The sequence below is a fragment of the Colossoma macropomum genome, unplaced genomic scaffold (genome assembly GCF_904425465.1).
Source record: "Colossoma macropomum unplaced genomic scaffold, Colossoma_macropomum, whole genome shotgun sequence".
Taxonomy (NCBI): Eukaryota; Metazoa; Chordata; class Actinopteri; order Characiformes; family Serrasalmidae; genus Colossoma; species Colossoma macropomum.
In genome coordinates this window covers 27,514,489-27,542,382 of record NW_023494791.1, presented here as the reverse complement: position 1 = coordinate 27,542,382, position 27,894 = coordinate 27,514,489, and the positions used below count along the sequence as shown (strand labels likewise).

At 36.7% G+C, this 27,894-nt stretch overlaps 1 protein-coding gene and 1 long non-coding RNA gene across 2 annotated transcripts; one reads left to right on the top strand and one right to left on the bottom strand.

The window, feature by feature from the left end:
• Positions 1-4,653: 4,653 nt before the first annotated feature.
• On the top strand, positions 4,654-13,597 carry LOC118811066 (androgen-dependent TFPI-regulating protein). Its single transcript, XM_036575278.1, is given in 6 exon segments — positions 4,654-4,920; positions 4,999-5,097; positions 10,506-10,621; positions 13,281-13,321; positions 13,324-13,431; positions 13,548-13,597. Coding segments are annotated over 6 exon segments (567 nt in total). The 5' UTR covers positions 4,654-4,767.
• On the bottom strand, positions 8,064-8,574 carry LOC118810727. Its single transcript, XR_005007441.1, has 2 exons — positions 8,373-8,574; positions 8,064-8,193 (listed from the first exon to the last, which is right to left on the bottom strand). It is a non-coding gene; the product is annotated as an uncharacterized LOC118810727 (long non-coding RNA).
• Positions 13,598-27,894: the final 14,297 nt, after the last annotated feature.

The following is a 27,894-nucleotide window of genomic DNA, read 5'->3' as shown; positions in this document are numbered from 1 at the left end:
CACCGGATTACTGATCATTTCCACCTAATCCTTGTTTTCTTGTGTTTGGTTCCATCTGCCACTGTTACAACCATACATATACATATCCAGGTGCCGCGTTGTCTGTTGTTCTCTATCTGAGGCGATACGTTTGCACATTTGCCATGTTGGAGCGATCAAGTTCCGCTTGTGAACAAATTCTTTTACATTGAGAGACGTTGAGTTCTCAGGATTAAATTGACCACAACTTCCTTATTACTCAACCGATTTTCACCAAATTTGTTTTGTTATAATCCTCAGACATAGATCAATCTAGTATTGAGTCTGCACCTGACGTTAAAAACCGAGTGTAGTGCAAGCTCCGGTAGAAACATAATCTTAAACACATCAGCAAATCCATCAATGTGAGAATCACTTCTAATCTTAAAACACATAAAAATAAAATAAACCCCCCAAAACACAGTAAGAAGGACAAATCTTAAGTTGACTTCCTATTTGCCAGCTTCTTATTCAAGTTTTCCCATTCCACCTTAAATGGTGCATCAATCACTTTCTGGAGCCTGAAGCTGCACCATTTAATGGAACAGCAAACTTCTAACAAGAAGCTGACTGATGCACCATTTAAGATGGAACAGGAAAATTAGAACAAGAAGCTGGCAAATAAGAATCTAACTTCAAGTTTGTGTAAGAAGTTATTAAATTTATTGTATTAAATGAAATAAGCTTAACATAAAACCAGAGGAAAAACATTCACATCAACAGGTTCTCTGTGCCTCACCAACCACACGGCCATATCTACACATAAACATCACACAAACAATACGCATCATACAAACATGAGCGTGGATCACAGCGTTGCCTCTGTTATATAATCCTATCCCGCTTTCTGAGTTCAATATTTTTGAAATAGTATAATTTTGGACAGCATGTTTCTGTTGCTCTGTAATGGTTGTGAATGCAGTCCAGCAGTGATGTTGACCACCACAAAATGGTGGTGCTGTTGACGTGCCTGGCTGGACCCAACGCGGCATCTAGGTATGTATATCTATGGCAGGGATGGGGGAGTAGCTAAGTAGCGCACTACTTTTTGTAGCTAACTACAAATTTTTGTAGCTAATAGCTGTAGCCGCTACAGTTTTTTGAAATGTAGCTAATAGCTGTAGCACCTACAGATGTTCGTGTAGCTATAGTGTTAATTTTTGCTACAATTTCGCTACAGGCTTCAGGCAATCTGTGCAAAATTTGAGCCATAGAATGCAGTCGTTTACTGGGCTAGCAGCAATTGTGCAATCCTGACTGAGCCACAGACAGTTAGAGTAAACAGTCACACGCTGACCCTGTGCGCTGATCACCCCTTAGTAAGCTTAGCTCAGGGGTCGGCAACTGAAATGGTAAGAAGAGCCATTGTGTCCTTTCAGCAAAAATCAAACCCCCTTGGGAGCCACAACATTTTACGTCCGTTTTACCATCTTGGTGGACAGTTTCTTGTTGCAGATTAAACATATCAGGAAACCAGCTGGAGTGCTTACAAATGCAAATAAATCTGTTTGTCTCCAAATTATCAATGTTCGTCTTAAATCTTTCTCTTTGTCTTTTTGTTAGCTACTAGGTGAGAGTCTGTGCTGCTGTGTGACCAGCAGTATGCGCGTCAATCTTCAGCGTTAAAGGTTAGTGAATTAGCAGTTATACAACCCCATTTCCAAAAAAGTTGGGATGCTGTGCAAAATGTAAATAAAAACAAAATGCAATGATGTGCAAATCATTTAAACCCTGTATTTCATTGAAAATAGTACAAAGACAACAAATCAAATGTTGAAACTGAGAAATGTTATTGTTTTTTGAAAAATATATGCCCATTTTGAATTTGATGCCAACATGTTCCAAAAAGTTGGGACAGGGGGCATGTTTACCACTGTGTTTCATCACCTCTTCTTTTAACAACACGCATTTGGGAACTGAGGAGACACTGCCATAGTTTTGAAAGTGAAATGTTTTTCCATTTTTGCTTGATATAGGATTTCAGCTGCTCAGCAGTTCAGGGCCTCCTTTGTCGTATTTTTCATTTTATAATGCGCAAAATGTTTACAGTGGTTGACAGGTCTGGACTGCAGGCAGGTCAGTTTAACGCCTGGACTCTTTTAATACAGAGCATTGCTGCTGTAATACATGCAGATTGTGGTTTGACATTGTCTTGCTGAAATAAGCAAGGCTTTCCCTGAAAAAGATGTTGTCTGGATAGCAGCATATGTTACCAAAACATGTATATATCATTCAACATTAATGGTGCTTTCACAGATGTGCATGTCACCCATGCCATGTGCTCTAATGCCACCCTATACCATCATGAATATTGGCTTTTGAACTGTGCACTGATAACAAGCTGATTAATCTTTAGCCTAGAGGACACAGTGTCCATGATTTCCAAAAAGAAATTCAAATGTTGATTCATCAGACCACAGGACACTGGAGAAGGTGGCAGCATTTCTGGATCCTGTTTATATATGGTTTCTTCCTTGAGTTTTAGAGTTTTAACTTGCATTTGTGGATGCAATGATGAACTGTTTTCATAGACAGTGGTTTTCAGAGGTGTTCCTGAGCCCATGCAGTGATTTCCACTAGAGAATCATGTCTGTTTTTAATGCAGTGCTGTATGCAGTATAACGCAGTTTAATGATCAGCAGAGCTTTATTTTACAGCAAAGGAGGATTATGTTATTTTCTTAAAAATCTAGTTCTGCTGTGGGTCCACAACAGGGCAGTAAAAGAGCAGTTTTTCAGTAGCTATCCCAACCCTGATCTTTGGTTACAATCAGCAAGTATTAAAACAGTCAAGCAGAATCCTTAATATCTAATTCCTAACCATAAAATCTGGGAAGAGAATCAATGACAAAAAATTAAAACAGTCATGGTGACAAAGTGGGAAGTTATTTTGAAATTCTTTGTGTGTGTGCACGTGTGTGTAGGGGAAGTTTTCATTAAATGTGACCATTCTAAGAGGCCATTCTTCTTTAGTAATGATTCATAACCTATTGCATGTAGTAAATTCATTTGCATAACTGTAGTCAGAGGTGACTTTGTTTTGACAGTTGTGAACATGTGTATTAAAACTGCAAATAACACTGATATTTAAGACTGACTACACTGAGTTTTTTTGGAGGGGGGGCAAATCTTAGTGCTCAATTTCTGTTTATTTGTGGAGTTTAACATGACATGGCAGATATTTTATGTTTTATTTTTCCCGCAATATGTTAAATTCAGCAAATAAACATAAATGTGCATTAGTTCATGCAGAAGTGTGTTCACTTAGCATGACATCATGTGAAATACAAAACTGCTATACATTTGGAGCATTTTGAGATCTAAAAGGATATGTTAACTTATTTTTAGTAAATATATATTCATAGGCAGATGAAGTTCATGAAACCCTTGCTGAAGCCTGCTGCCAGCTGTTAGATTAAATGCATATTATAAGAATGTATCATTCTTATATAAATTTAATTTGTGTCTTAAATTCTACAATACGAACATTCTCTCAGAGACATCAAATTTACCAAATCAAACAAAAATGATTAGTCATTTGCAAATATATGAACATCTCCAGTCAAGTGAAAATAAGTCCTACCAAAAAGAATCCAGAGACGAACGTGAAGGAAAGAAAATAGTTTAATCTCAATAATATTTAACAATTCGATAGATAACAATTTTTGTAAGTTAAAGTCCTTGGCACGGGCCCCGTTGTCAGCCCAGGTCCTCAAACATGTAGAGCCTAGCAGATCCTGCTGTATAGGGATGGGAGGGGGCGGAACCTAACCCCTGGGCAACTGGGTGGGGACCAACTGTTGGCGGCATTGAGGAAGGAGGGGAATGACAAAACGTCAGCATCTGAAAGCAGCAAAGCAGGTGTGTAAGTCAAGTCATTTTAAAGACAGGTGGAAGCTTGTGCTTGGTCAGAGTAATGAGTGACATAGCATTGGAGTCTCCATGGCAGAACTTGCGCTAAAGCTTTCATTTATCACATCCTCTACAGGGAAGAAACCTAAATATAGCATGCATTTTCTTCAGCTAATTTTAGTGCACAATTTCTATTTGTGCCATAACGGCAAACTAACCAGATGCTCACAGACATAAGAGTTTGAAGCATATTTATTAACCAGAAGCGAATTAACAATAGAGTGGTCAAAAGCAGGCAAGATCAGACCAACGAAGTGCAAAAATACACACATCGGCACTAGTCAAAGAGAGTAGGTCAAAAACATGCGAGTCAAAGCCAGTACAACAAACAGTCCGAAACAACAGTACCAAAAAGGGGAATCCAAAAACAAGAACAAAGAAAAAACATCATAAACACAGAAAGTACAAACAGGAAATTGACCGCTCGGTATACAACAAGTAAGGCTGACATTTTTTGCAATGAACATGAGAAACAAACAGGTATTTATACAGATGCATGTAACAAGGAACAGGTGTAAGCAGTTCAGTAGTCAGGTGACATGGATCTAGGAAACTGCTTGTGATTGGTTGAGTCCATGGTGTGAGTGTCCAGAGAATCATGGGAATTGTAGTGTTTGTAACGGAGGCGGGTGGGGGGGGGTGGATTTTATATCATAGTGGCTCCTTTGTTTGAGTTGGAATTTCCCCTCTAGCTAATCCCCCAGAACAGCTTTTTTTCTGCTGTTAGATCAACATTTCTGTTAAAGCCTTGTAAGTTTAAGGAAACATCACTGTTTTCAGTGCTGAATGTTCTGGTGTGATATTGACTTTTTCTTTTCTGTAAAAAGGAGCAGTAGATATGGCTGGCATTGTGAAGAGATTTTATCATGTTGCTGCCTTTGGTTGGTAAGCGTTTGTTGTGCAGTATCTGTATACTAAAGGGAAACAAGATCCACCAGATGGAATATTTGCCTATGGTGGACCATGGAAATATCTCACTTTCATAAATCTGGTAAGATGGAGTGTTTGTCTGATCTTTACTGTGTGCCTCTTCAAAATTGTACATTGTTGTGTAACATTGTGTGTTTAGATTGTACAGATGGTGTTCTTTGGATTGGCTGCTTTGAAAGACCTGCAGACACCAGGAAAAGGCTCAAAAGTAACACTACTTTGACAAACCAAGGATATGGTGAATTGTTTGCTTAGTTAAGACTTTAGTAACTTTAATCAAATAAGTACATTTTTCATGCAACATATTTACAGAGAAATTACACAAAAAAATGCAAATCAGTAACAGCAAAGAGCGAAAATTAAACATGACCACCAGCTAGTTTTTCTCACGTGCCTTCTCCCAATAGGTATTGTTTATATATTCTGAATATGTTACTTTTTATATGTTGTAGTGGAATATGCTAGTAAAAACACTGAAGACAATATATTCAGTATTCAACCATTCTGCCCAACACTAGTTGAAAAAGTTCTACATATTAATGCTGCAAAAACAATAAATAAAAAAAATAATTAAAATGTTCTCATTAGGAAAGACATTGCCATTGGCTTGGAAAAAATATGCAGCAAATAACAATCAAGGTGAAGGGCAATGAGAAGATGGACATTTCATTAAGACAGTGACCCTAAACATATAGCCAAAAATAACTCAAGGTTTCTAAAAAAGGTGCATATATGCTAGCTTATCTCCTGAATTGAATCCCACCAAAAATTTATGGAGCAAGTCCAACAAGAAGGTTTGCCAGGAGGAACAGGCCAAAATGGAACCACAAAACTGAAAAAAGCTTATCACTTCTTACCATAGACATCTCAAAGCTGTAATTGCCAACAATGACTTTGCAACAAATTACTACTGTTATTAATTTTTGGAATCCTGAATACTTTTTTCCTTACCAATTTCAGTTTTTAAACACATTTTGTTTATGCTCATGAATACATACATGCAATGATTGCTACTTGTTGCATGAAATCCTGTTTATGCTTATACTAACTTGAACACTAACTTTGAAGTGCATATATGACCTGAAAGTACATTAAATATGAAAATCAAAAGTGATTACTTATTTCACTGTACGTTTGTTTGTAGTGTAAGAGCAACAAATTCACAACAGAAAGAGAGACACAGCAAAGTGTGTTATATGGTTCTGTCTAGCCTTTAGCAAAGTGTGGCTAAAGCAGTTGTATTTTCTACATTAAAAAGAGGATCCACTGAACTTCGATGCCAAGTCCTCCCCGCTTTTTTTGTTCCCTCGTCCTGGCTCACTTTCACCAAACAAACTAAACCACAGCTCTGAGTCTCAGTAAGACCATGACAGTTTTACAGAAGGTGTGTTTTTCAAAAATCATCATCAGGAAATTGGGATACATTTCTTTCATGCAAACCATATTCATATTTCACCATCACTGATTATAAGTGAATAACTGCTATGTTCAGAAAGAAAAGAAATATTATATCCACAGAATGCCTGTGTTGGTCACTGACACAGGCTATCTCAGCGTGCTAGTTTACAGAATGCTGTTGCTCCAAATCACTCACGTCACGTTAATCACGTCATCTTCATGTTAATACAGTGAACTAACTTAAGATATTTAAGCAATTTTCCATTATCAGCATAACTATACTAGTTCTCTAGTTAGCCCTAGAGAACACTGCTAGGCTAGTTAGCGCTAACATCTGAAAACTCGAAAGGTGGTGCAGTTTCGTTCAATCATAAACAACTGAGTTTATTTTTCAATACCCAAAATAAGTTATTTCGTTTTTACCCGGGTTGATACAGGACCCATAAACCTGTGTAACATTAATAATTTAAAGGAATATAACAAACATTGCTCAGAATGTCACATATGCCAGTAAAACGCTGTACCTATAGCAGCAGTACAGCGTATTCCACATGCTGGGGATGGTTCATCCTAAGTGGTTATGTGTTCAGAAGACCTGTCACTACAAATCACTTGACCAACAGAGAGTGCAGGTGAACGACCTCTTCTAAGACTCTAACTCCTGTTAAAAAGTGCCAAAAGTCAGAAGCAAAAAAAAGATTTCAGAAGCAAAAGAGCGATTCTAGAAGCAAAAAATATATCAGCAAATAGAAACAAATTAAAGCAAAACTGGCAAAAGGAGTAACACATTTATATCAGAATGAGTAAAAATGAAAAGTAGTCTTTTTGAAAAGTTGAGTTTGATTTAACTCTCATTATTTGTATTCGCAACATATTATCATATTTGGTTCCCTAATATTTTGCTTGTGGATTTTATTATTTTATGTATCACAGCCATAGTTACGCTACATGCTTATGGGCAGTCATGGGCTGGAGGTTAGGGAACCAGCCTTGTGACTGGAAGGTCGCCAGCTCAATGGGGTTAAATGCAGAGGTCTAATTCTGCTGTGTGTAAGCATTGGGTCACAGATGTAGCAGTAACACTTTACATTAAGGGTACATGAACTGCCAGTAATAAAGGAATTTATTAATGAATAACTAATCAGAAAGTAATGACTCATTTATCAGGAACAAATGAATAAGTTATATATTAACAATGACAAGATTAAATTACTAATGCATGTACTAATGAATGAAGATAAAGGTAATAAAGGTTTTCTTCAACATCTGAATTTATCAGGAATTCATGTGTTAATTAATGTTTGTTGTCACAAGACCCCCCCTGAGGCACAGTGCTCTGGAATATTGTGTCTATCAAAGTCAACTGTGTTTTTTCTGTAGCTCCATCCTCTCATCATCTTGTCTTTCTGCTTCATCTTGCTGGGTACGCAGCCCTTGTATTTGCCTGTCTCTATCTGTTAGCTCTGTGAGTTTATTGTTTTTTGATATCTTATGTTACCTTGTTGTTCTCTACCTACCTAGTTTCTGTTCATTATAAAATCATTAAATAAATTATCTTAATAATATGACACATTTTAACTCCTATGTTGATACACAGTGCCTCATGAGGGAATGGTTTATCCTACACGTAGCACTAAATTTGAAAATTAGGCAATAATTGTTAGGGAAAGTGCAGTGCCTTTGTCCTAAGGTCTCCTATGAATCCTTAATTCTATGCACATTTTTATGCTTTCCCTCATCTAGTACACCTGATTGAACTCAACTGCTAATTTACAAGCTCCTGTTGTGCTGACTGATTGTTTTTTCATGATGGATTCATAATGTTTGTGCCCCCTAAAGTAAAGTGATGAACCAGTCACACTTCATTACTGATTAAAAGCTAACAAAAAAGCAGAGGTTAATCATTACTTACCACAATAACAGTCATTCCTTTGCCCTTACAAAAACAGTGATGAATGATAAGTACAATATGGTTAATATAAAAACAGGACATCAACAAAATTCAAAGGAATAAAAAATGTATTATCATCTTATGACATTTACACAATACACAGAACCAGGGTACGTGAATATGTCAGTGTAGTACACAGAAAATGAAGAGTAACCAATACATACTTGTTCTGTTGTTCCACAAACATCCGTAAAACGGACAGAACTGCTAAATAACATCGCATAAGTATTCATATTGTAGCGTGAGGTGAAGAAGAACTCACACAAGTTGAAGATCGAATCCATGATTCAGCTTTACTGAAAAATGGCGAACAAGTGAAAGGGGACAATACACCTAAAGGCTAGCGCTTGGCTATGCGCTGTTAGCGCGTCATCTCACTGTCAGGATAAGAGTCCCTGTAAAAGGAGGAACAACAAATGAACCAAACAGCCTAAAATCAACATGTAAACCTTCCTAATTTTTAACAAAACAGAATAGACATGTATGACGCCACATATTAATAGAATTACACAATGCTCATGAGAAACACAAACTCTTTACTACTCTTAAAACTAAAAAATGTTTACTGCAAAAAAGTAAGCACCAAACCAAATGTTTAAGCTACTTTTTAAGCGAATTCAGAAATAACCACAGATAACAGCTGCATGTTTTACACATTAGTCTAAAAAGATGTGAGGCATGAAAATACATACTAGCTAACGTTAGCAAACACTCTCAGCACTGAGACAATAGGCAATACCATGTGTAAACAATATGACTGTGGTGTAAATTGCATATATAATCCAGTATGCGTATGCATAACTCACCTGTAAAAGTAAGAAAAATGCTTTAATTCAGAAAAATAGCTGTAATTTCCAGCTGCAGAAAGAGCTGAAGAGTTTCATTCCAAAATGCTGTGTTTCCATTACTAAAAAAAATTAGAAAAATTGATTTTTTTTAAAGAATAACAGATGTATAATGGGGAACACATTTTCAAAGGTGGTTTATATTTTTCATAGTAATGGTGGCATATATTAAGATAATTTCCAGTTTTAATTAAATCAAATGCCTATTTTCAGTAAATAAAGTCAATAAACACAACAGTTTACATTTATATTGTAACAGTATTTCATTGCAATATGACATAGATAATCATAAATTGCATAAATAGGATGAAACCAACAGAGCTTCTAGCAGTAGGCCAATGTATACTAACATTCTTTTTGCATGCTTAATTAGCACATGAATACCTGATTGTAACATCCGTTCACTCTTTGTCCTGGTCTTTCTGTTTTTGCCTTTTTCTTGGTTTCCCAGTGCTGTGTGTTTTTGTATATCTGCCATGTGCCTTTGTTTTCTTGTGACATGTGCTTTTGTTGTCATGTTAGCCCTGTCTGCCCTGTCTTCACCTGTTTTTTGTCTCCTAGCCCCATCCTCTTATTGGTCTCAGGTATTTCTCGTTTTCTGTTAGTCCCCTGTGTTTCCTCAGTCCCTTTGTCTTGCATTGTTTATATACCCTGTTGCTGTTTCTGGTTTAGTTCTGTTTTACTTTGTGTTGCCTTGTCATGGATTTATCTGCTGCTCTCACCTCTGCCACTGTGTTTTTGGACTCTGTTGGATCTCACTTAAATAAAAGCAACTCGCACTTGCATCTTGCCTCAGTGCCTCCTACGTTACACTTATAAATTATGATGTTGAAGAAAGCCTTTATTACCTTCATCTTCGTTTATTAGTACATGCATTAGTAATTGAATCTTATGGTTGTTACTATATAAAACTTATTCATTTGTTCCTGATTAATGACTCATTCTCTGAATAATTATTAATTAGTAAATGCCTTAAATGCTGGCAGATCATGTGCCCTTAATGTAAAGTGTTACTGAAGTAGCATACAATTCTGCATACAGCTTTACTAGCTTGTGTTTTAGTGGCACACTCCCAAAGCGGCCAGTATTTAGCAAGAGAATCAGTTCAGCTTGCTGTAATGAAAATGCTGAGGTAACCTATACAGTGCGTGGCTACTGCAGATTTTGAAAATATATAAAAACAAACATAAAATGATCATGGAAATGCCACCCTAAAACAAACACCCAGGACCATACTCTGCTTACAGTGTTATGCTTTAATTCATTTTAGAAGTTGTAATAATCTGGAGCTGGTTCTGCAGCCCCTTCAGCAACCAGACTTCCAGCATCTCTGCTTTTAAACCAAGAACCATTTTGGAACCTTTGGAACCTATATATTTATGTTGCTATGATTTTAGATATTGTTATTTACTCAGAGCATCAAAAACTGATAACAGTCACCTTGTATGACAGCATACCCTGGTTCTTCCGATTTTGCTTGGTGAGGTCATGCTTGAGCAACACATCTACCCAAAAACCAGAAATGGTTTAGCTGCGCTGGGTGTTGTTGGATTCCTTTACTCAAGCTGGTAAGTGCACTTTGTTTCTCTAGTGAAGTGACATATTGGATAGTAGTAGCAGTTTACTCAGTGAAACATACTTAATAGTGTTACATTCAAGACGAGTGGCCGTCTGACGGTGGAGCTTGGGCAGGCTTTCGATGGTCGATCTGTTCACAGATCAGTGCGTGGCTCTGGGTGCGATGCTGGGTCTCCGTGGCATCAGAACTGCTCCCACTCCGCTGGCGAGGTTCAGGTTGCAATCAGAGTTCTGAGGCTGGTGATACTAATTTAACTAACTACCTCTCTTTAGCAGAATCGAAAGTTATGGATATATTCTCCCTGGCCAGACAAGAAATATCCACCTTCCTTCTCTGAGGGTGGTTCAAACTTAAGGTGTGTAGACGAACAGGCAAGTTACAAAACAAACAAAGGTTTCAGATCTGAAAATTTAGCGTTCTAATACTTCTGACCTGTCTTTCTGACCAAGGCCGGCACAAACTTAGAAATTTAACTATCCTCTTGTTGAGAACGCAGGACTCTGTACTGAACTAACGAAATTTGCGGTGCACTCTGGTTTTGCTCGGCTGGAGGCCATACCCTTTGGAGGTGGAGCCAGAGTGCTGATAGGTTCTCCTCACCTAAGGTTAACTAGCTACTCATTGTTTCCAACTCTGATTGGTTGTGCATAATTTTAGGAATGCCTTCCCCAGAATCACTGCCTCCTTTGTTTCAGCTAGTTTAAACAAAGAAAAAGAAACATTCCTATATCATCAAATTGGTTTAACTTTCAAAATCAAGGAATGAACAACTAGGATATTCAGGTATGTTTCTAAGACAAAGAACACAGGTAATATTTGCCTATAATATCTGAATATGACCCAATGCATGAAGAAATAAAATTGACAATAAAAGGAAAGGAACAAAGGAAGAAAAGAAAATAAAACCACATTCAGGATACATATTGGTCAATGGTCTAAACTCATAGCAATTAAATGGTTGGGTCTGTCTGTTATCAAAGTTATACTCTACGTATTTCTAGCACTTAATAGTAGAAAAAGATACAGGTAATATTTAGGTACTACACAACAACAAGATTAATACAACAAGTAGTATTGCTTACAGATAATATAAATGTTGATAATCAAGCAGACAAAGCAAGAAGTTTCTTGGGTTCCTTATAAGCACAAGTCCTTACGGTGGTGATGTGGTAATTCGTGTTTTCACCCCTTGGGGGTGCTGTGGGTCCATGCTTGAGACCTGAGTTTTGCAAAAAGTTATGAGCATAATTTACAATTTATATATGCATGTAAAATACAAACTCCATTGTTCTTTTTTTCATTTAGAGCACGCACAATGTTGCTAAGTCTAGGTCCAGTAGCTGCTCAGTTTAGGCTACAGACATAGTAGGCAATATCAACAGTGATTAGATGAGAAATTTAAGCTGTATTTTGTCACCTACACATAATATACTACAACTGGCATGAGAAAGTTCACTGTTAAACAGCATATTTATGGTGTAGTATCATGTAGCTCACATTGTTAAGAAATCAGCAGGTACATTAGACTGTATTTTGTTGCATTCACTGTATGAGTAGCTCATATTTTCAGTTGTAAAGGAACATATAAATAAATAGTTAAATTATTAATTAAATAAACTTAAACAGGGTTGGAGTCAATCAGTTAATGGAACAGTAACAGCAGTTCATGGAAGGATGGAGGAATGGGGAGGATCAAACAAAAGGTGTAGAACAGTTATGAATGTGTAAAAAGGAATGATTTTGTTAAAAAAAAAAAAAACTAAAGGAGAAACTTACAGTAGGTGTAATTCTCATATTTCACAGTTATTTTATTCACTATGACATGTAGATCACATTTACGCAAAATGGACCTCACTAAAATTCTGATCCTGGTTATGGCCCTGTTCAAAAGAGGCCATTTGTTTTCATGAGTAGAAGGATGTCTGGAGGACAAGACACCTGCTTATTTCTGCTGCCTCAGTAGCAGGCAAGTCTTTCAATTCAGTTGAAATATTGTCCCTTTTCATAACATAAAGATCACGTCCAACATATGCTGTGATTTTCTGTTTAGATGATATTATGAGAAAAAAAGTATAAACTGAGAATCACATCCAACATATGTTGTGACCTTCTGTCCATACATTTCTCTTGTAATATTGTTTAAACTACCACAGTACAAGCTTGCCACCTTCTCGTCCATTCTGCTTTTCAGTTCCTGCCCTCCATCTGGATTTCGTGCGTCATTGGAATGATGTGACTGCAAACAACCTGTTAGACATCTATATTTTATATATGATTTGTAATGTGCTATTTAAAACAACTTATATACTTTTATAAACTTTATGTACATTATTTATTATGCTTAATTATTGCAAAAACATGCTAAGGATGCATACATTGTGCCTTTGTATTACTTGCTCTGAAGTACCCATAGCTGTTACATAAAAGGAATACATGTTTCAAGTATTGGATAACTTGCTGTTTTCTGAAATTTAAAATATATAACACTGTAATTATAACATGACATGTTATGTCTCTGTAATGCCATCACCCCAGCACCCCTTAGTTAATTCCTAAAAGACTTACAGACTATCACTGTATACTGGCAAATTGTATATATGATAGAGCTGGTCTGCAGGCTTCTGTTTTGTTTTTTTTTTTCCCCACAGGGTAATATGGGTGTACATGAGTGTTGGCATTTGGGTGTATCCTTACTGTGTCTGTTCAGTACAACTGGCTTGATAGTCTGCTTCGTATCCAACATATGTGCGGGGATTATGCTGTAATTATTGGGACAAATTTTGAACTTCAAAATCTGGGGTAAGCATCATTATCACAGAATAAAGAGCAAGGCCTGAGGAACTGGAGGGAAACAATATTTTATGATTTATTTTTAACATTTTAAAGTGTATGGGCCCTATTTCCGTGATTATCAGGTAAATCTAAAAACAAGACGCAAGCTCACGCTGTTGGCATGAGGTGCTAGGGCTAAACAGTTTTCTGACAGATACTGTGAAGGCATTTTGAATATGATTGTTTTCTGTAAAATAAGGTTCAGGCCAATGTTTTGGCCATGAAGACCAGTGCATCAACTTTTTCTGGCTTGAGGCTTTAACACTGAACACTGTGCCACACTGCAACTTAGTTGTCATTGTGGTATCATGTACAACACACATAGGTGTTTGGCTGTGTATGATTTGTCAAACTCATGCACAAGCAGTTTACAAGCTCTGTGTTTTTAGGTTAAATTTCTCCGCTTATTAAGGCAGCATTGTTGATAATGTAGATTATGATTAACAATGCAGTTCTTGCAATTTGAAAATTGCACCATTCAAATTGTGATTTCCATAGAAAAAGTATTCATTTTAAAAGCAATTGTTTTCTAAAATGTAAGCTCCAGACCTTGTTTGTCCCCAAAAAAATGAGCATATACATTTTTTTTCAGACTTAAGGCTTGAATGTAGCATGCAAGACTGCCAGTTCTGCATTATTTGGTTAAATGTCCACACATAAAATTGCTAAGACAACGTTAAACAATGTAAAATATAATTGAAGTTGTGGCTCTTGTGATTTGAAAATCAAAATGTGATTGACTTTTAAGCCTCCTCTTGAAGTTAGCAAAAATATGATTTGGGCTTTATGTCTGTGCTAAGAGTAGGTCTTAGGAGCACAATTTTGGACGAAGTGGGTTTGAAAAACCACTGCTCCACTGATTTCTAACGTCAAACCCCCTGTTGTACCACTTCACTCACATTAGCACAGGTGCATTTATTTCTGGCCATGGAAATAGCAACTAGGCAAGAATGTAGTAAGTTTACTCTCCTGAAAAAAAGACCATTAGTACCTTTAGGATTAAAACCTAATGGTTTTGCTTTCTTGAGTCCATGCAGTCATTAAAGCAAAAGGTGGACCTACTAAATACCATGGAATTCAGAAAAATTGTGATGATGATAAAATGGTTTGTAGTAAATATTTTGTATCCATATAGAAAAGAATGCAAAATAAATGCATTTTCAATGGTGGTCTCAGACTTTTGGACACCACTGTAGGTCTATTTTTCAAATAATGTGTGCTGTTTAAAAGAATCCAATATATTTGATTATGAAGCCTCTCTGCATTGCCAGAGGAAAAGATCTTTCTTACGATTGTCTCAGAGAAATAAATCAGATCTCAATATTGTATTAATGAAGGGTCACTGATTTCTGAATCATTTCTCCTAAACCCCCTTAGGAGAAAAGAGAAGACTAACATCAGCATTTCACTGTGAGAAGGTCTGATGACAAAAGAGGAAAAGCATGAGTTGTCCTTCTACGCTGAACGAGTTCTATGATATAGAATAGAGCAATGTATAAGAAAACAATAAGATCTTTTTTAGGCAAATCTTATTCAGCTGAGACTGGGGTGAGATGAGTGAGACACAAAAGAATGTGACAACATTTTGATCAAAGTGAGAAAATCTAAGGGTTATTTCTCAGGAGCTAAATTTCAGAAACAGGAGAAAATGGCTTAACCCAGAGGGAAAAACATCTTTCTTGAGATTGTCTCAGAACGATAAAGCAGATCTCGATATTATATTAATGTAGGATAACTGATTTCTAAATTGTTTTTCCTAAACCCTTCTTAGGAGGAAAGAGGAGAGTAACATCAGCATTTATTTGTGAGAAGGTCTGGTGATGAAGGAAACTTAACTGTGTCTAGAAGTACCTGAGGTCAAGAGGAGATCTCTTGTCTCAACTGACAATTTCCATAAAAACCTTTCTTTTTTTTATGCTCATACCTTCGAACACACACACACACACTACATAAGCACACATGTGCATCATAATGACCTCATACAACAATAAAACAAGGATAGGGAGTGTGTGTATAGTGTGTGTGTGTGTGTGTGTGTGTGTGTGTGTGTGTGTGTGTGTGTGTGTGTGTAAAAGAAAGAATCGAGTAACTATGTTCTGCTTGGAATATATATCTATAGCTTGTGTGTGTGTGTGTGTGTGTGTGTGTGTGTGTGTGTGTGTGTGTGTGTGCGCATGTGGTCATGCATGCATACATGTTTGTGTGTGTGTGTGTTTAAAGGTAAGTGTGAAAGGCACACCAAACGACAAAAAAGGACAATTTAAGGGAAACATTCAGTTGTACCAGTACAGAGTGGTTTCCTATGCAAATGTATTGGATTCTCCCAGAAAGCACACATTCTTTGTGTGTTTTGTGTGTGTGTGTGTGTGAGGTGGTAATTAAAATGTTGCTGGTGATTTGTTGAGATGGCCCATTCTATCACTTTATTAGAGATTATTAAATTGTGATAAACAGAACAGTAGAACATATTTAGAACATTACACAACAGAACATCATTTTTCATGAAAATCTGTTAAATTTTGCATAAAAAGCAGTGAAAGGGCTTTAAGATACACTGTTAAACATCTACAAAATTAAAAGTGGAAAAGTTTTTTTTTTGAGTGATGCCTTCCCCAGTCTTTCAATAGAGTGTTTTAAATTTATTCATGAATCAAAAGTGTTGTTTCTAGGCCATTGTTCCAACAAACTGATGACAGGTTCAGACTTCCATTCCTCACTCCTATAACTCAGTCAGTTTGCACTGTCCATGTAGTTACTACCCAAAGACACTATAAGGGGGAAGTTATTTTCACTAATTTAAAATGAGGCACCTATCTCTTTAAATGGGGAGAAACCTAAACTTGAACCTGAAAACCATGTTAACATTTCAAAAGCATATTTAAAAACACTGGTGAATTCTGACAAAAAACACACAAGTAGTTTGTAGCATTTGGTTCGTAAAATGCACAAAAACCTTTTTTTGGGTTATTCTGGCTTCTTCGCATGTGCATATTCCAGGCAAAAGGGGGGCCTTTACCAACAAGACTATTGGCTGAGTTGAGTGATATGGCTATTGTTAATTTTTTAACCAGTGAACAGTTTCTGCTTCCTTTGTAGTATAAGGACATTGGTGGAACCCAATGAATCAGCAGGTTCAAAATATATGTTTAATAAAATAAAAACATAATTATAAAATATATTAAAATATAAGTTTACTGGGACATGATAATGTATTATAGCCATGACATATGTTTTGTGAAAGTCAGTTTTAATAAGTGAATCAATTAGTGGCTCAGTTGTCTTTTGTTAGTAAGAGAATTTTGTTATTTTGTTTAATAAACAAGTACATTTTGCGATGACATGGTGGATTCAGACATGACAAAAATCACTGAGAAAAAGCAGTAATAATTACATTACCTCATCTCTACTTGTAAAACTAATCCCATGTGAATAGTACTGTAAGATTTAAGAAGCATGAGAATTTAAGGGCTAAATGCCAAAATGAATTGGAAACCTTAACACATTTTCCTTCCACAGCATTCCAAATGAAACACATCATCAGTAAGCGTCAGGATCATAGGTGGGGTGGTGGGAGGAAGATATAATACTATTGGTTAATACTTTAAACTGCTGAAGACATGGAACAGGCACAAAACATGCATTACATTTTCATGGAAGATCAGAAAACAAGAATTCTGTCTTTTAAATTATATGATATGGTGCTTTAAATGACTAGACACATGAACCTACCAGGTAAAAACATTCAATTTTGTTTTCAAGTTGACTTAAGGAGAAATTCCACTAACATGTCTGCATATTTCATGTGTTGAGATGTAAGCAAAGCCATTCAGTGTGGTTTGATGTGAAATGTTTCATTGTAGAGAAACCTACCGACTCAAAATTATTTTTTACAGTGATGGTATTAGGAACCAGGGGGTTGCAATGTCTATAACACAATTATAGCCATTTTATTTACAATCTAAAACGACTAGTGAACTCTTACATTTCTTCTAAGCTTTTCTATGTAATGTTGAAGATAAAATAGAAGTAAATTAAAATTAAATTCGTTTTCTTTGGAGACTATTTTGCCTCACAAAGCCTTGCATGTACCTTTCCAGTATGAACAGATTTTAAAAAAGTAGGTTTTAAGCCAAAACTTTCTTGCAAAACTATGCAAATCAATGTCTTTGGCTTTAGCCAGTGTGTTTGTAATCATTTTACTATAATAACATATTATAGCTTTTAGAGACATTAAACTGTTCAGATGTCTTGTGTGCCTTACCACTGCTGTAAAGAATTCTGCCCTGGTAAGATTCTCTAGAATGGACTATTTCACATCAAACCAGTCTGATAACTTTGTTTATATCTTTACAATTTAATTATTCAGAAATTTCAAAACATCTGTAAAATTTCCCTTTAAAACATTAAATGCTAAATTGCCAGTTGCTCCAATTTCTTAACAAATTTGTATTATTTTAGTAAAATATCTTTGGTAGCGGCCATACAGTTGAAAACTTGAAAACGTTAGGCAAGTTTTTTCTCCCAGTTTTTCCATCCAGACACAGATGGAGAAGCAAATGTCTCTAAGGATGCTGCCTGGCCTATGCTTATGGTTGTGGATGTCAAATTCAAGTTGAACTTCCTTGCAGATCTCTGTATTCCTTGAGGTGGTGAAGAGTGTTGGGGTCAGCATCCACCAAGCCAATGGACAGGATTTTGGTAATGAAGTGAAGCTCCTGTTCACTAAGGTTCTTCTGTGAGAGAAAAAAGCTTGTTAATGTCCAAGCAGTAAATTTTGCATCAAAAGAATGATCAGTGTACATTTTTAAGGTTTACACATTGTTTTTCCATAGAAAGGACTAACTTTCAGTAATTCACTATTTAATTATTTCAACCTATCTCCTTTCTGAGTGAAATGATTGCTAACAACCAGAAATAGAGACCCTAGTATCAGTAACTTGTGTATTAGATTGCTTTGTAATTAGGCAACTGTAAGTATTTTCTGCGGGTACTAGTGATGCAGCAATATTTAATTTCTGAGGCAAAGAAATTATTAACACCCAGTTGTGGCCATCAGAAACAGTAATGTATTAAGAAAATATATATATATATATATATATATATATATATATATATATATATATATATATATATATATATATATATATGTGCAGCCAAACAACAAAAAAACATTATGGCCACCTGCCTAATGTACTGTTGATACTCCACATGCCACCAAAACAGCTCCAACATGTTGAGGCATAGAATCTTTAGGATTTCTAAAGGTGTCCTGTGGTATCTGGCACCAAGACATTAGCAGCCAATCCTTTAAGTCCCATAAATTGCAAGGTGGAGCTGCTGCGGATTGGACTTCTTGTTCCAGCAAATCCCACAGACGGGCAACACCTTGAATTCTTTTTCATGTTCCTCACACCAGTCCCAGAGCATTGCCTCACACTCCTCTTACTGACTCCTCCTCCCGCAGTGCATACTGGGGTCATCAAATCTCTATGTTAACAGCATAAACGTAACCAGTTTGTGATATAAAAGAAAACTGAATTTTTTGAAACAGGGGCACCTTCTTTCATTGCTCCGAGGTCCAGTTCTGAAACTGGCGTGCCCATGGTAGCTGTTTTTGATGGTGGACAGAGGTTAGCATTCTGACCAGACTGCAGCTATGCAGCAGGGTGTGATGCCCTGTCTGTTGTGACACACTCCTCCCATAATGATTATTAAAAAATTCTGTGACTTGTGCCACAGTAGTCTTTCTGTTAATTTCAACTGTGGTTTGTCCCACCACTGCTGACCAGGAGTGCCCCACAAGCCTTGCTGTTGGAGGCCATACCAATTTATCGCAATTTATTGCAACTAATAAAGTCGCTCAGGTCTTCACCCCTGCCCATTTATCCCACACCCAACATGGCAACTGTGGGAATTGTTTGCTTACTGTCTAATATATCCCAGATCTTGACATGCGCCACTGTTACGAGATAATGTTATTTGCTTCATCTGTGAGCAGTCATAATGTTTTGGTTTAACAGTTTTTTAACCAATCTTAGACATACTGCACAGATTAGGATATTTATATATGATGTGTTAAATCACTTAAATAAATTATATTTTTTGGCCCTGGCCAACAGGCCTTGCTCTTTATTCTAGAAATCAAGAAACAAATGTCACAGCTCTTCCTGTTTTACTGGTGACAAGCAATGTTCATTTGAATTTCCTTTTTGGATTTTGGCTATTCATGGAGCCCTTATCCATTTGTTCTCAATTATTACCATTAATATTTTGGTATTTTTTATTTTATAGGCATTCTATTTATTATTCCATTTAATGTAAATCGATTGTTTGAACACCATAATTTGCAAATGACTTGCATAGACACAGTCATCTTTTTGCCTTATTCAAATTAATGAAATGGAAATCCTTAGCTAAAACTGAAAGCAAACATCAGAACACAAAAGCAAAAATGAAAAAAGCTCACAATAAATAAAAAAAAAAACAAATGCATAAAATAAACTAAAATGATTACATTATGAGGTTACAGTATATACCATGAAATCCAATATTCTCAACGACTATTGTCGACTATTGCATCTCAGTGAGAATTTTTGGTCATCCAAGGCAATACATTTAAACAGACTTATGGAATGACTGAAGTTTGGATGGAGGACCATGCCTTAAACCCCTGCTCCTTCAAAGTTAAAACACTATAAATGGCCATCTTTGCCTTCTGTTTCTCTACCTTCTGCAATATCAACCACCAGCCCTTCCCCCATCTCTTCCTTTCTGTTACATAGTGCCTTTTGAGCATGATATTGTGTTTTCAAGTGCTTGTCAAACTTGTAATAGAGAAGTTCTGGGGCACTGCACCCTCCTGATACTCAACATGAACAGAGATTATAAATTGCTGGTCTGATGTTCCCCGTAGAAATTGGGAACAACTTCCATATGGCCAACATTTTCACTGTTTATATGCTGCTGCTCAAACTGTTCGAACATGTCTACACTGACTGGTGCAGAAGTGTGAAATAAACAAAACAGTGTTTTAGTCACTGTTGCTCATTTTCACTGCCATTAAAAATATTTGTGAAGTCTTTGTTAGTTTCAGTCAAAATGTTCAGCAGGTTTACTCTTTTGATGGACAAACTTTTGGTGGATCACCAATTAAAATGTTGCACAAAATATTGTACATACATTGAATCATGAACCTGGCACTGTGAATCGAATCGTGGACTGAGTGTATCATTACACCTCTACTGTTCGTGGATGTGTGTGTGTGGGGGGGTGTTTCTTAAAAGAAGAAGTAATGACTTAAAAATGACTGTACCTTCTTTTTATCTGGGATGGCACGGGTATCTTTAGCACATCTTTGTGTGTCCTGTTGAAAAAAAATAACTTCCTGTGTCAGTTTTCAAATTCACGTGACACATTAGACAAAACAAGCTAATTTGTTTTAACCCTGTACGTTTTTGCATTTTTAAATATTTTTTACCAACATTTCACTAGAATACTCACTACTCGCAATACATAGACGACACTCTATCCAGAATTAACATACCATATTTTTATGTACATTTTCTTCTTGCAGAACAAATCTGGGACACATCATATAAATTTTATCATTTTAAAATGCTTAATTTGTGGCAACATAATGAATGCACCATGAAATACTGCAGTTTGATCATTTTTAGGCTCTAAAACTTTCCATCACTTCCATATATTCAGTTGCTTCACTTTTCTCACTTTGGTTCTTGTTCATTAAAGATGCTTATGGTCACATCTGACCGTAAGATGAGCGCACACAAATTCACTGAGGGTTTTGTTATTCATCACGTTCATCTTGGCATATCTGTACTCATATCTGGTAGGAGTGCATGTACATTTGGGCATAAATGCTGGATATGTGGCTAATTAACCAAAACTATTATCAACATAATCTGTAATTGCAAAAATAAGAACAACAATAGAAAATTTCAATAATACTAATTTGTGTGCATGACAGTCCAGTACAAAAGTGGATGTACTTACTTTACATGCACATTGATATAAACAAGTGCTGCAACTATTTCATGTTCCATTTAAAGACACATTACACTGTGCTTTTGTTTCATACTACTGACTCTTCGACAGCTGACAGCTTCGGTCATACACTGCAATAATACAGCGTTTATTTTAGGGAATTAATTACACTAAACAATCACTCTACTATGTTAACAACACTGAGTATTTTGTTTTATTTCACATTTTATTTTTTCCAGTTGTTTTCATTTTAATACTACGAAGTTTGGTCAGCAGGGGAGGAGTCCACTCACTGCTGGACATCAAACTCCACCCACGAGCACGGCCATTAGCTTCCATGCCAAACACTGCCGTTTTATTGGCTGGCTACTGAAACATCTGCATGAATTAGGGTGTGCTTCATGTAAATGATATGTAAATGAGGTGCTGGTAGGCTGGTTTCATGCACTGAAGCTGATTTATCATTTATGCTCAAATCTCCACTTGTTTCCACATCGTACAAAATTGTTATGAATCAGACGCAGAGCAGTTCATACCTTATAAAAGGCTTTTTTTACATAACTTTGATGATTAATGGCCATTAGATCTTTACATTTTGACCATTACTTCTTAAATTCCACTTAATCAACCATTCATTGCTTCTTAAATTCCTCATACTTAATCATTAATTACTTCTTAAATTCCTCTTACTCAACCATTAATTACTGCTTTTGTGTCCCTCCAAGTAAATTGACAACACAAAATCAGTAATTAATGGTTAAGTAAGAGGAATTTAAGAAGTAATTAATGGTCAAAATGTAAAGATCTAATGGCCATGGGCCCTTTTCACAAAGAGTCGCGTTTACGTCCGGATTAAGCATTAGCAGTGAACTATAATGCTCAAATACTGAGCTGCAACAGACATATGTTAGTTTTTGTGCACTATCATTACAAAAAGTGAGAAGAGGAAGTGAATGGAAGCACTGATTTAACTTTAAACACAGCTGAAATGCTGTGTGTGGTGTAGCCCTGCTTACTGCTGCTGCAGCTGCTCACATCAAGCAGTGTCTCTGTAGTTGAACAACATGCCAGCAATTTCTGTAATATTTTTGTTTTCAAAAGAAATAAAAGTTTTTCTATGTAGTATGAATTTGGTAGACGTTGTTTAGCTGTAGCTAGCTAGCAACGCTAGAAGCCATTTCTAACTGTAGCTGTATTCCCAAAATACGGAAGCTAGTTAGCTTTCATTAGCTGCTGCCACCAGCCGGCTAACGTGGAGCAGGTTCTGTGACACATTTAGCTAGCTACATGATGGCAGTGACTTCTGACATAAACACAAACAAAAACTTTTATATGTAAAGTCTATTTTACAGACCTCGTTTAAACTGTATTAGCTTATGGTAGGCTAGCAGGCTACAGTCGCTAATTAGCTAGCCTACCGTTAGCAGTTTGAGGAGCACCAGCTTCGTGTAAATAGCAAACTTTAAAGCTAAGTTAGCTCTAACGCTGCCTATGTTAGCGATCTGCCAAATAGCATTATTCTTATAGTTTCATGGCAATTTTTGAAGCAGCACTTCAGAAAACATCCACCTTTCACTGCTCAGTCAAAAACGAGACTCCTAGCTGAAAAACATCTGAAAAAGCTGCTTCATGTTAGCCGGGCTAGTTTGGCTAGCAGTAGCTTCTAGCCAGTATAGTTAACTTAATATAAACACAGTCTATAACATTCATGCTACATATAAAAGCTCTTCTTTCTTTTGAAATCAGAATATTACCGAATCGCTGGCGTGTTGTACAAAGACACAGAGGCTGCTTGATGTGATGCAGCTGCAGCAGAACTGCAGTAAAAACAACATACAGCATCTCAGCTCTGTTTACAGTTAAATCAGAGCTTCCGTCCACTTCTTACTCTCACTGTCACAACCGTGCAGGAACACTAAAATACAGCTGTTGTAGCTCAGTGTTTGAGCGTTATAGTTCACTACTAAACATTCTGACATAGCGTCTGCAGTAGCTCTATGGAGAGGAAGTGAGTTTTACCCTGCTAATGCTTAAACCGGAAGTAATCACGAATCTTGTGAAAAGGGCCCATTAATCATCAAAGTTACGTAAAAAAAGAACACCTTTTTTGCCTTTTATAAGGTATGAACTGCTCTGCGTCTGATTCATAACAATTTTGTACGATGTGGAAACAAGTGGAGATTTGAGCATAAATGATAAATCAGCTTCAGTGCATGAAACCAGCCTACCAGCACCTTATTTACATATCATTTACATGAAGCACACCCTAATTCATGCAGATGTTTCAGTAGCCAGCCAATAAAACGGCAGTGTTTGGCATGGAAGCTAATGGCCGTGCTCGTGGGTGGAGTTTGATGTCCAGCAGTGAGTGGACTCCTCCCCTGCTGACCAAACTTAATAGTATTAAAATGAAAACAACTGGAAAAAATAAAATGTGAAATAAAACAAAATACTCAGTGTTGTTAACATAGTAGAGTGATTGTTTAGTGTAATTAATTCCCTAAAATAAACGCTGTATTATTGCAGTGTATGACCGAAGCTGTCAGCTGTCGAAGAGTCAGTAGTATGAAACAAAAGCACAGTGTAATGTGTCTTTAAATGGAACATGAAATAGTTGCAGCACTTGTTTATATCAATGTGCATGTAAAGTAAGTACATCCACTTTTGTACTGGACTGTCATGCACACAAATTAGTATTATTGAAATTTTCTATTGTTGTTCTTATTTTTGCAATTACAGATTATGTTGATAATAGTTTTGGTTAATTAGCCACATATCCAGCATTTATGCCCAAATGTACATGCACTCCTACCAGATATGAGTACAGATATGCCAAGATGAACGTGATGAATAACAAAACCCTCAGTGAATTTGTGTGCGCTCATCTTACGGTCAGATGTGACCATAAGCATCTTTAATGAACAAGAACCAAAGTGAGAAAAGTGAAGCAACTGAATATATGGAGGTGATGGAAAGTTAATTAACAGATAATTAGCGGGATTAACACATAAGTGCTAGTAAGTTATCACGTTACTTCTTCATATGAAGAAAAATACTTATTAGTTAATTAACAATGTAATAAGCAGCAATTAGCACACAGATAATGAGTAAGTAAGCCACAAACTAACTTAGCAACTAACAGTGTACTTAATTACTAATTGATAAGTGCTTAATCAATTACTAAGTAATAGCTAATGCTTAATGAAGAGTTAACTAATAACTAAATAATGGGAAACTAATAGTTGATTATTATATATTTAATGATTGATTAGCGACCCTTAATGTAAAGTGTTACCCAAAATGGATATGTACTTTGACAATAATCTGCTGAGGAAACGTGACATTTGGCTTGAAGTGGCTTAAGTCGGCTCTTACAATGCTGAATGTACTGCCAACAATCTAAAATGTAATTATTCCTGTCTGAGATTAAAATAAAGACATAACTATTGTTTCAAATTATGCATCTTAATGAGAATTAACACTTTGCAAATATGTGTAGGTTGCCTAACTGCACAGGAAATCATATAATTTGATGTCAACAAGTTTTGTTTTATATTTCTCTGGCCACCAGAGGGAGCCAAATCAGTAACAGCAAAGTTCAATGTTGAACTAATTAATAAAAAATATACAATTATTGGAAAGCTTTACTGTATGTCTTTAGGTCAGGACCATTTCTGTATTTTATGCTTTCCACCGTGCCTGACAATTTTGCAAATACAAGTCTTTTAAAAAACTCTATTGTTTTTCTGTAAATCATTTTAAAAAGTCATTTTGCTATACTGTTATACTGCTTGATCGATGTGTACAGCATCATCTCAAACTTGGTCTCAAAACAACCAAGTTGCTGAACTTTACAGGAAATGTTGTAATTTGATTTAAGCAAATTTTGATCAAAGCAATAGGTGTTGTTTTTTCTCCAGCCACCAGATGGAGCCAAATCAGTAACTGCAAATGTCAGTGTTAAATGAATGAATGAAAATACAATAAGTGGAAAGCTTTACTGTAGTTGTCCTTTAAAAAAGAGCATTTCTGAATGTTATGCATTCCACTGAGCCAGCCAGTTGTGCAAATACAAGTCTTAAAAAAATGTACAAAAAAACAGCAATTGAGCTGTCTGACATTTCGGATTGTTGCATGCCCTCTCCATCACAGTATGATCCATGCCATGCCTAGAAGCCTTCTCCCCATTACTCTTCCCGGCACACAGTGCTAATCGGCCTGGTTGATAAGTGAGTATCCCCTCCCTTAGCAACGTTAACAATGGCTCTGTTGTGTTGTAGACATAGGGTGAGTTGGGTTGGCGATATGGCCAGGTGGCTGGTATTTTGTTTTGGAATACTTACTTTGGATCTCCCAATAATGATACTTGAGTATACACCAACAAACTTACGCTGGAACTGTTGTTTACGCTTCGAGCCGGAAATGTAAAATTACTGTAAATCGATTGGAATAGCTAGGTGCCCTCGCTACAAACATCACTCTAGTAGGATCAACCAGACAATCCACTACACCACTTTCTCAGCGTTGGCAATCTCGTCGCACCCCTCCCCTGCACCGCCCTGGTAGGGATTCTACACTATTGCGACCATTGTGCAAAGTCAACTGCAGTCAGGAAACAGGACATAAGTAGAACCTTGGACGAGGACATAAGGACATAAGTAGCATGGCCTTACAAAACTGCTGCATGTTAGGCAAATTGCTACTTCTTCAGGAAAAAATAGTTGAGAATAACATGGATGCGTTACTTCTCATTGAAATGTGGAAGACATCAATTGACGTCTTGCACCTGAACTAGCTTACTTCTCATGGCTTTAACTACCTATCTAAACCTTGACTCAAAGGTAGAGGTAGAGCTTTAGCAGTTATATTGTCATAGAAGTCTATATTGTCTAAGAATCTTGTTTTAAACATTTTGTACGTAAATTTTCAGGTCTGATTCCGTTACTTGCTGTGCTGATCTATTGTCCTCTTCCTATGCAGACTAGTTTTCCATCGGATCTGTCTGAACTGCTTACTGAAGTATGTGCTCTGTTGTCTACTATCGTATTACTTGGTCACTAATGTTTTTATGTCAGTGCTTGACTGCTTTACATTCACACAGCATGTAAACTTGTAAACCACACATGAGCATGGTCATAGGCTGGATTTAATCTGTACAACTGGACCTGATAATATTGTTGTTCAAGGCACTCATAATGGTATATCTGACCATCATTTTATTGAATTCAGTTTTAATCTCCATTTCCATAGGCGTTCTAAGAAAACCATGGTGACTTACAGAAATTTGAAATCTCTGGATCCTTTAACTTTTTCTGCTTCCCTTTGTGCTTCACCTCTGATATCTCTTCTCTGACCTGTCCTGATGAGATTCTCTCTGTATATAAAAATTCCCTGAATACTTTAGATGCTCTTGCACCTATAAAACAAAAGCAAGCGCCATCCTCCCACTCCTCTCTGTGGTTTACCATTGAGCTCAGGGCTATGAAAACCACTGGCAGATGTCTTGAGCTATTCTTTTTTACAACACGTGAAAACAGCTTCTCCTTTAGGATCGCCAGTAGCAGCTAGCTGTATACTGGGAGGAAATCTGAAGCTGCTAGCTAGCGATATTCTAGGATAGTCATTTATATGTGAATACTAATGATGTTCACCCACAGCAACCAGCAATAACCAAAGATAACATTAAAGAGGTGCGTAGATTAGCCCAAATAATGTCTGATGCCCTAATTTGCTCTGGCCCTATCCCAGTTTGACGTAGTGTCGAAATGTACAGCAGGTTATGGTCACCAAACTGCTGGTTGTCCAAGTGGTGCTCAGAAAACAAAGTGGGTGTTGCAGTTAATTGGTCTACTTTGAAGGCAAGCCTGGTCTTTTGAGTCGGGATGATATCCACTCTTGTTTCTTGCAACATAGCACATAGTGTCTCATAGAGAGCCATCAGTGTAGGGCAGTCAGTGGCTGACAGACCAGTGCCAAGGCCAGACAGCAGACAGATTGGCTAAAACGCCTGCTAGCTGCCTTGGGAAGCCAAATAGGTCGTCCTGTCACACCTTATTGAAACTGTGTCTGTTCTCCAAATCTAACAAAATTTCAGAAAACCTCAAAAAGTTTGTTTAACTAATCAAATATCAGACTAGTCCAATCAGTTCACAATGACAGCACCTTTGGTCTAAAACCATGACTGCTGAACAAAAGATCTCTTACATCTAAGGCCATGATTGTAAATAAATTATTACTGATCTATTACTCTCTTGTATGCGCAGCACTGGTATTACTGGATCCGCTCTTTCCCGATTTTCCTCTTATCTTAGTGATAAAGGCAAAGACACTTTATTTTGAGTGGTCCTTTTTAGATCAAATAAACACTCAACAGACTCTCAGTAACATAAAAACACATTAATGATGTAGCAGCAGTGAATTTATTCA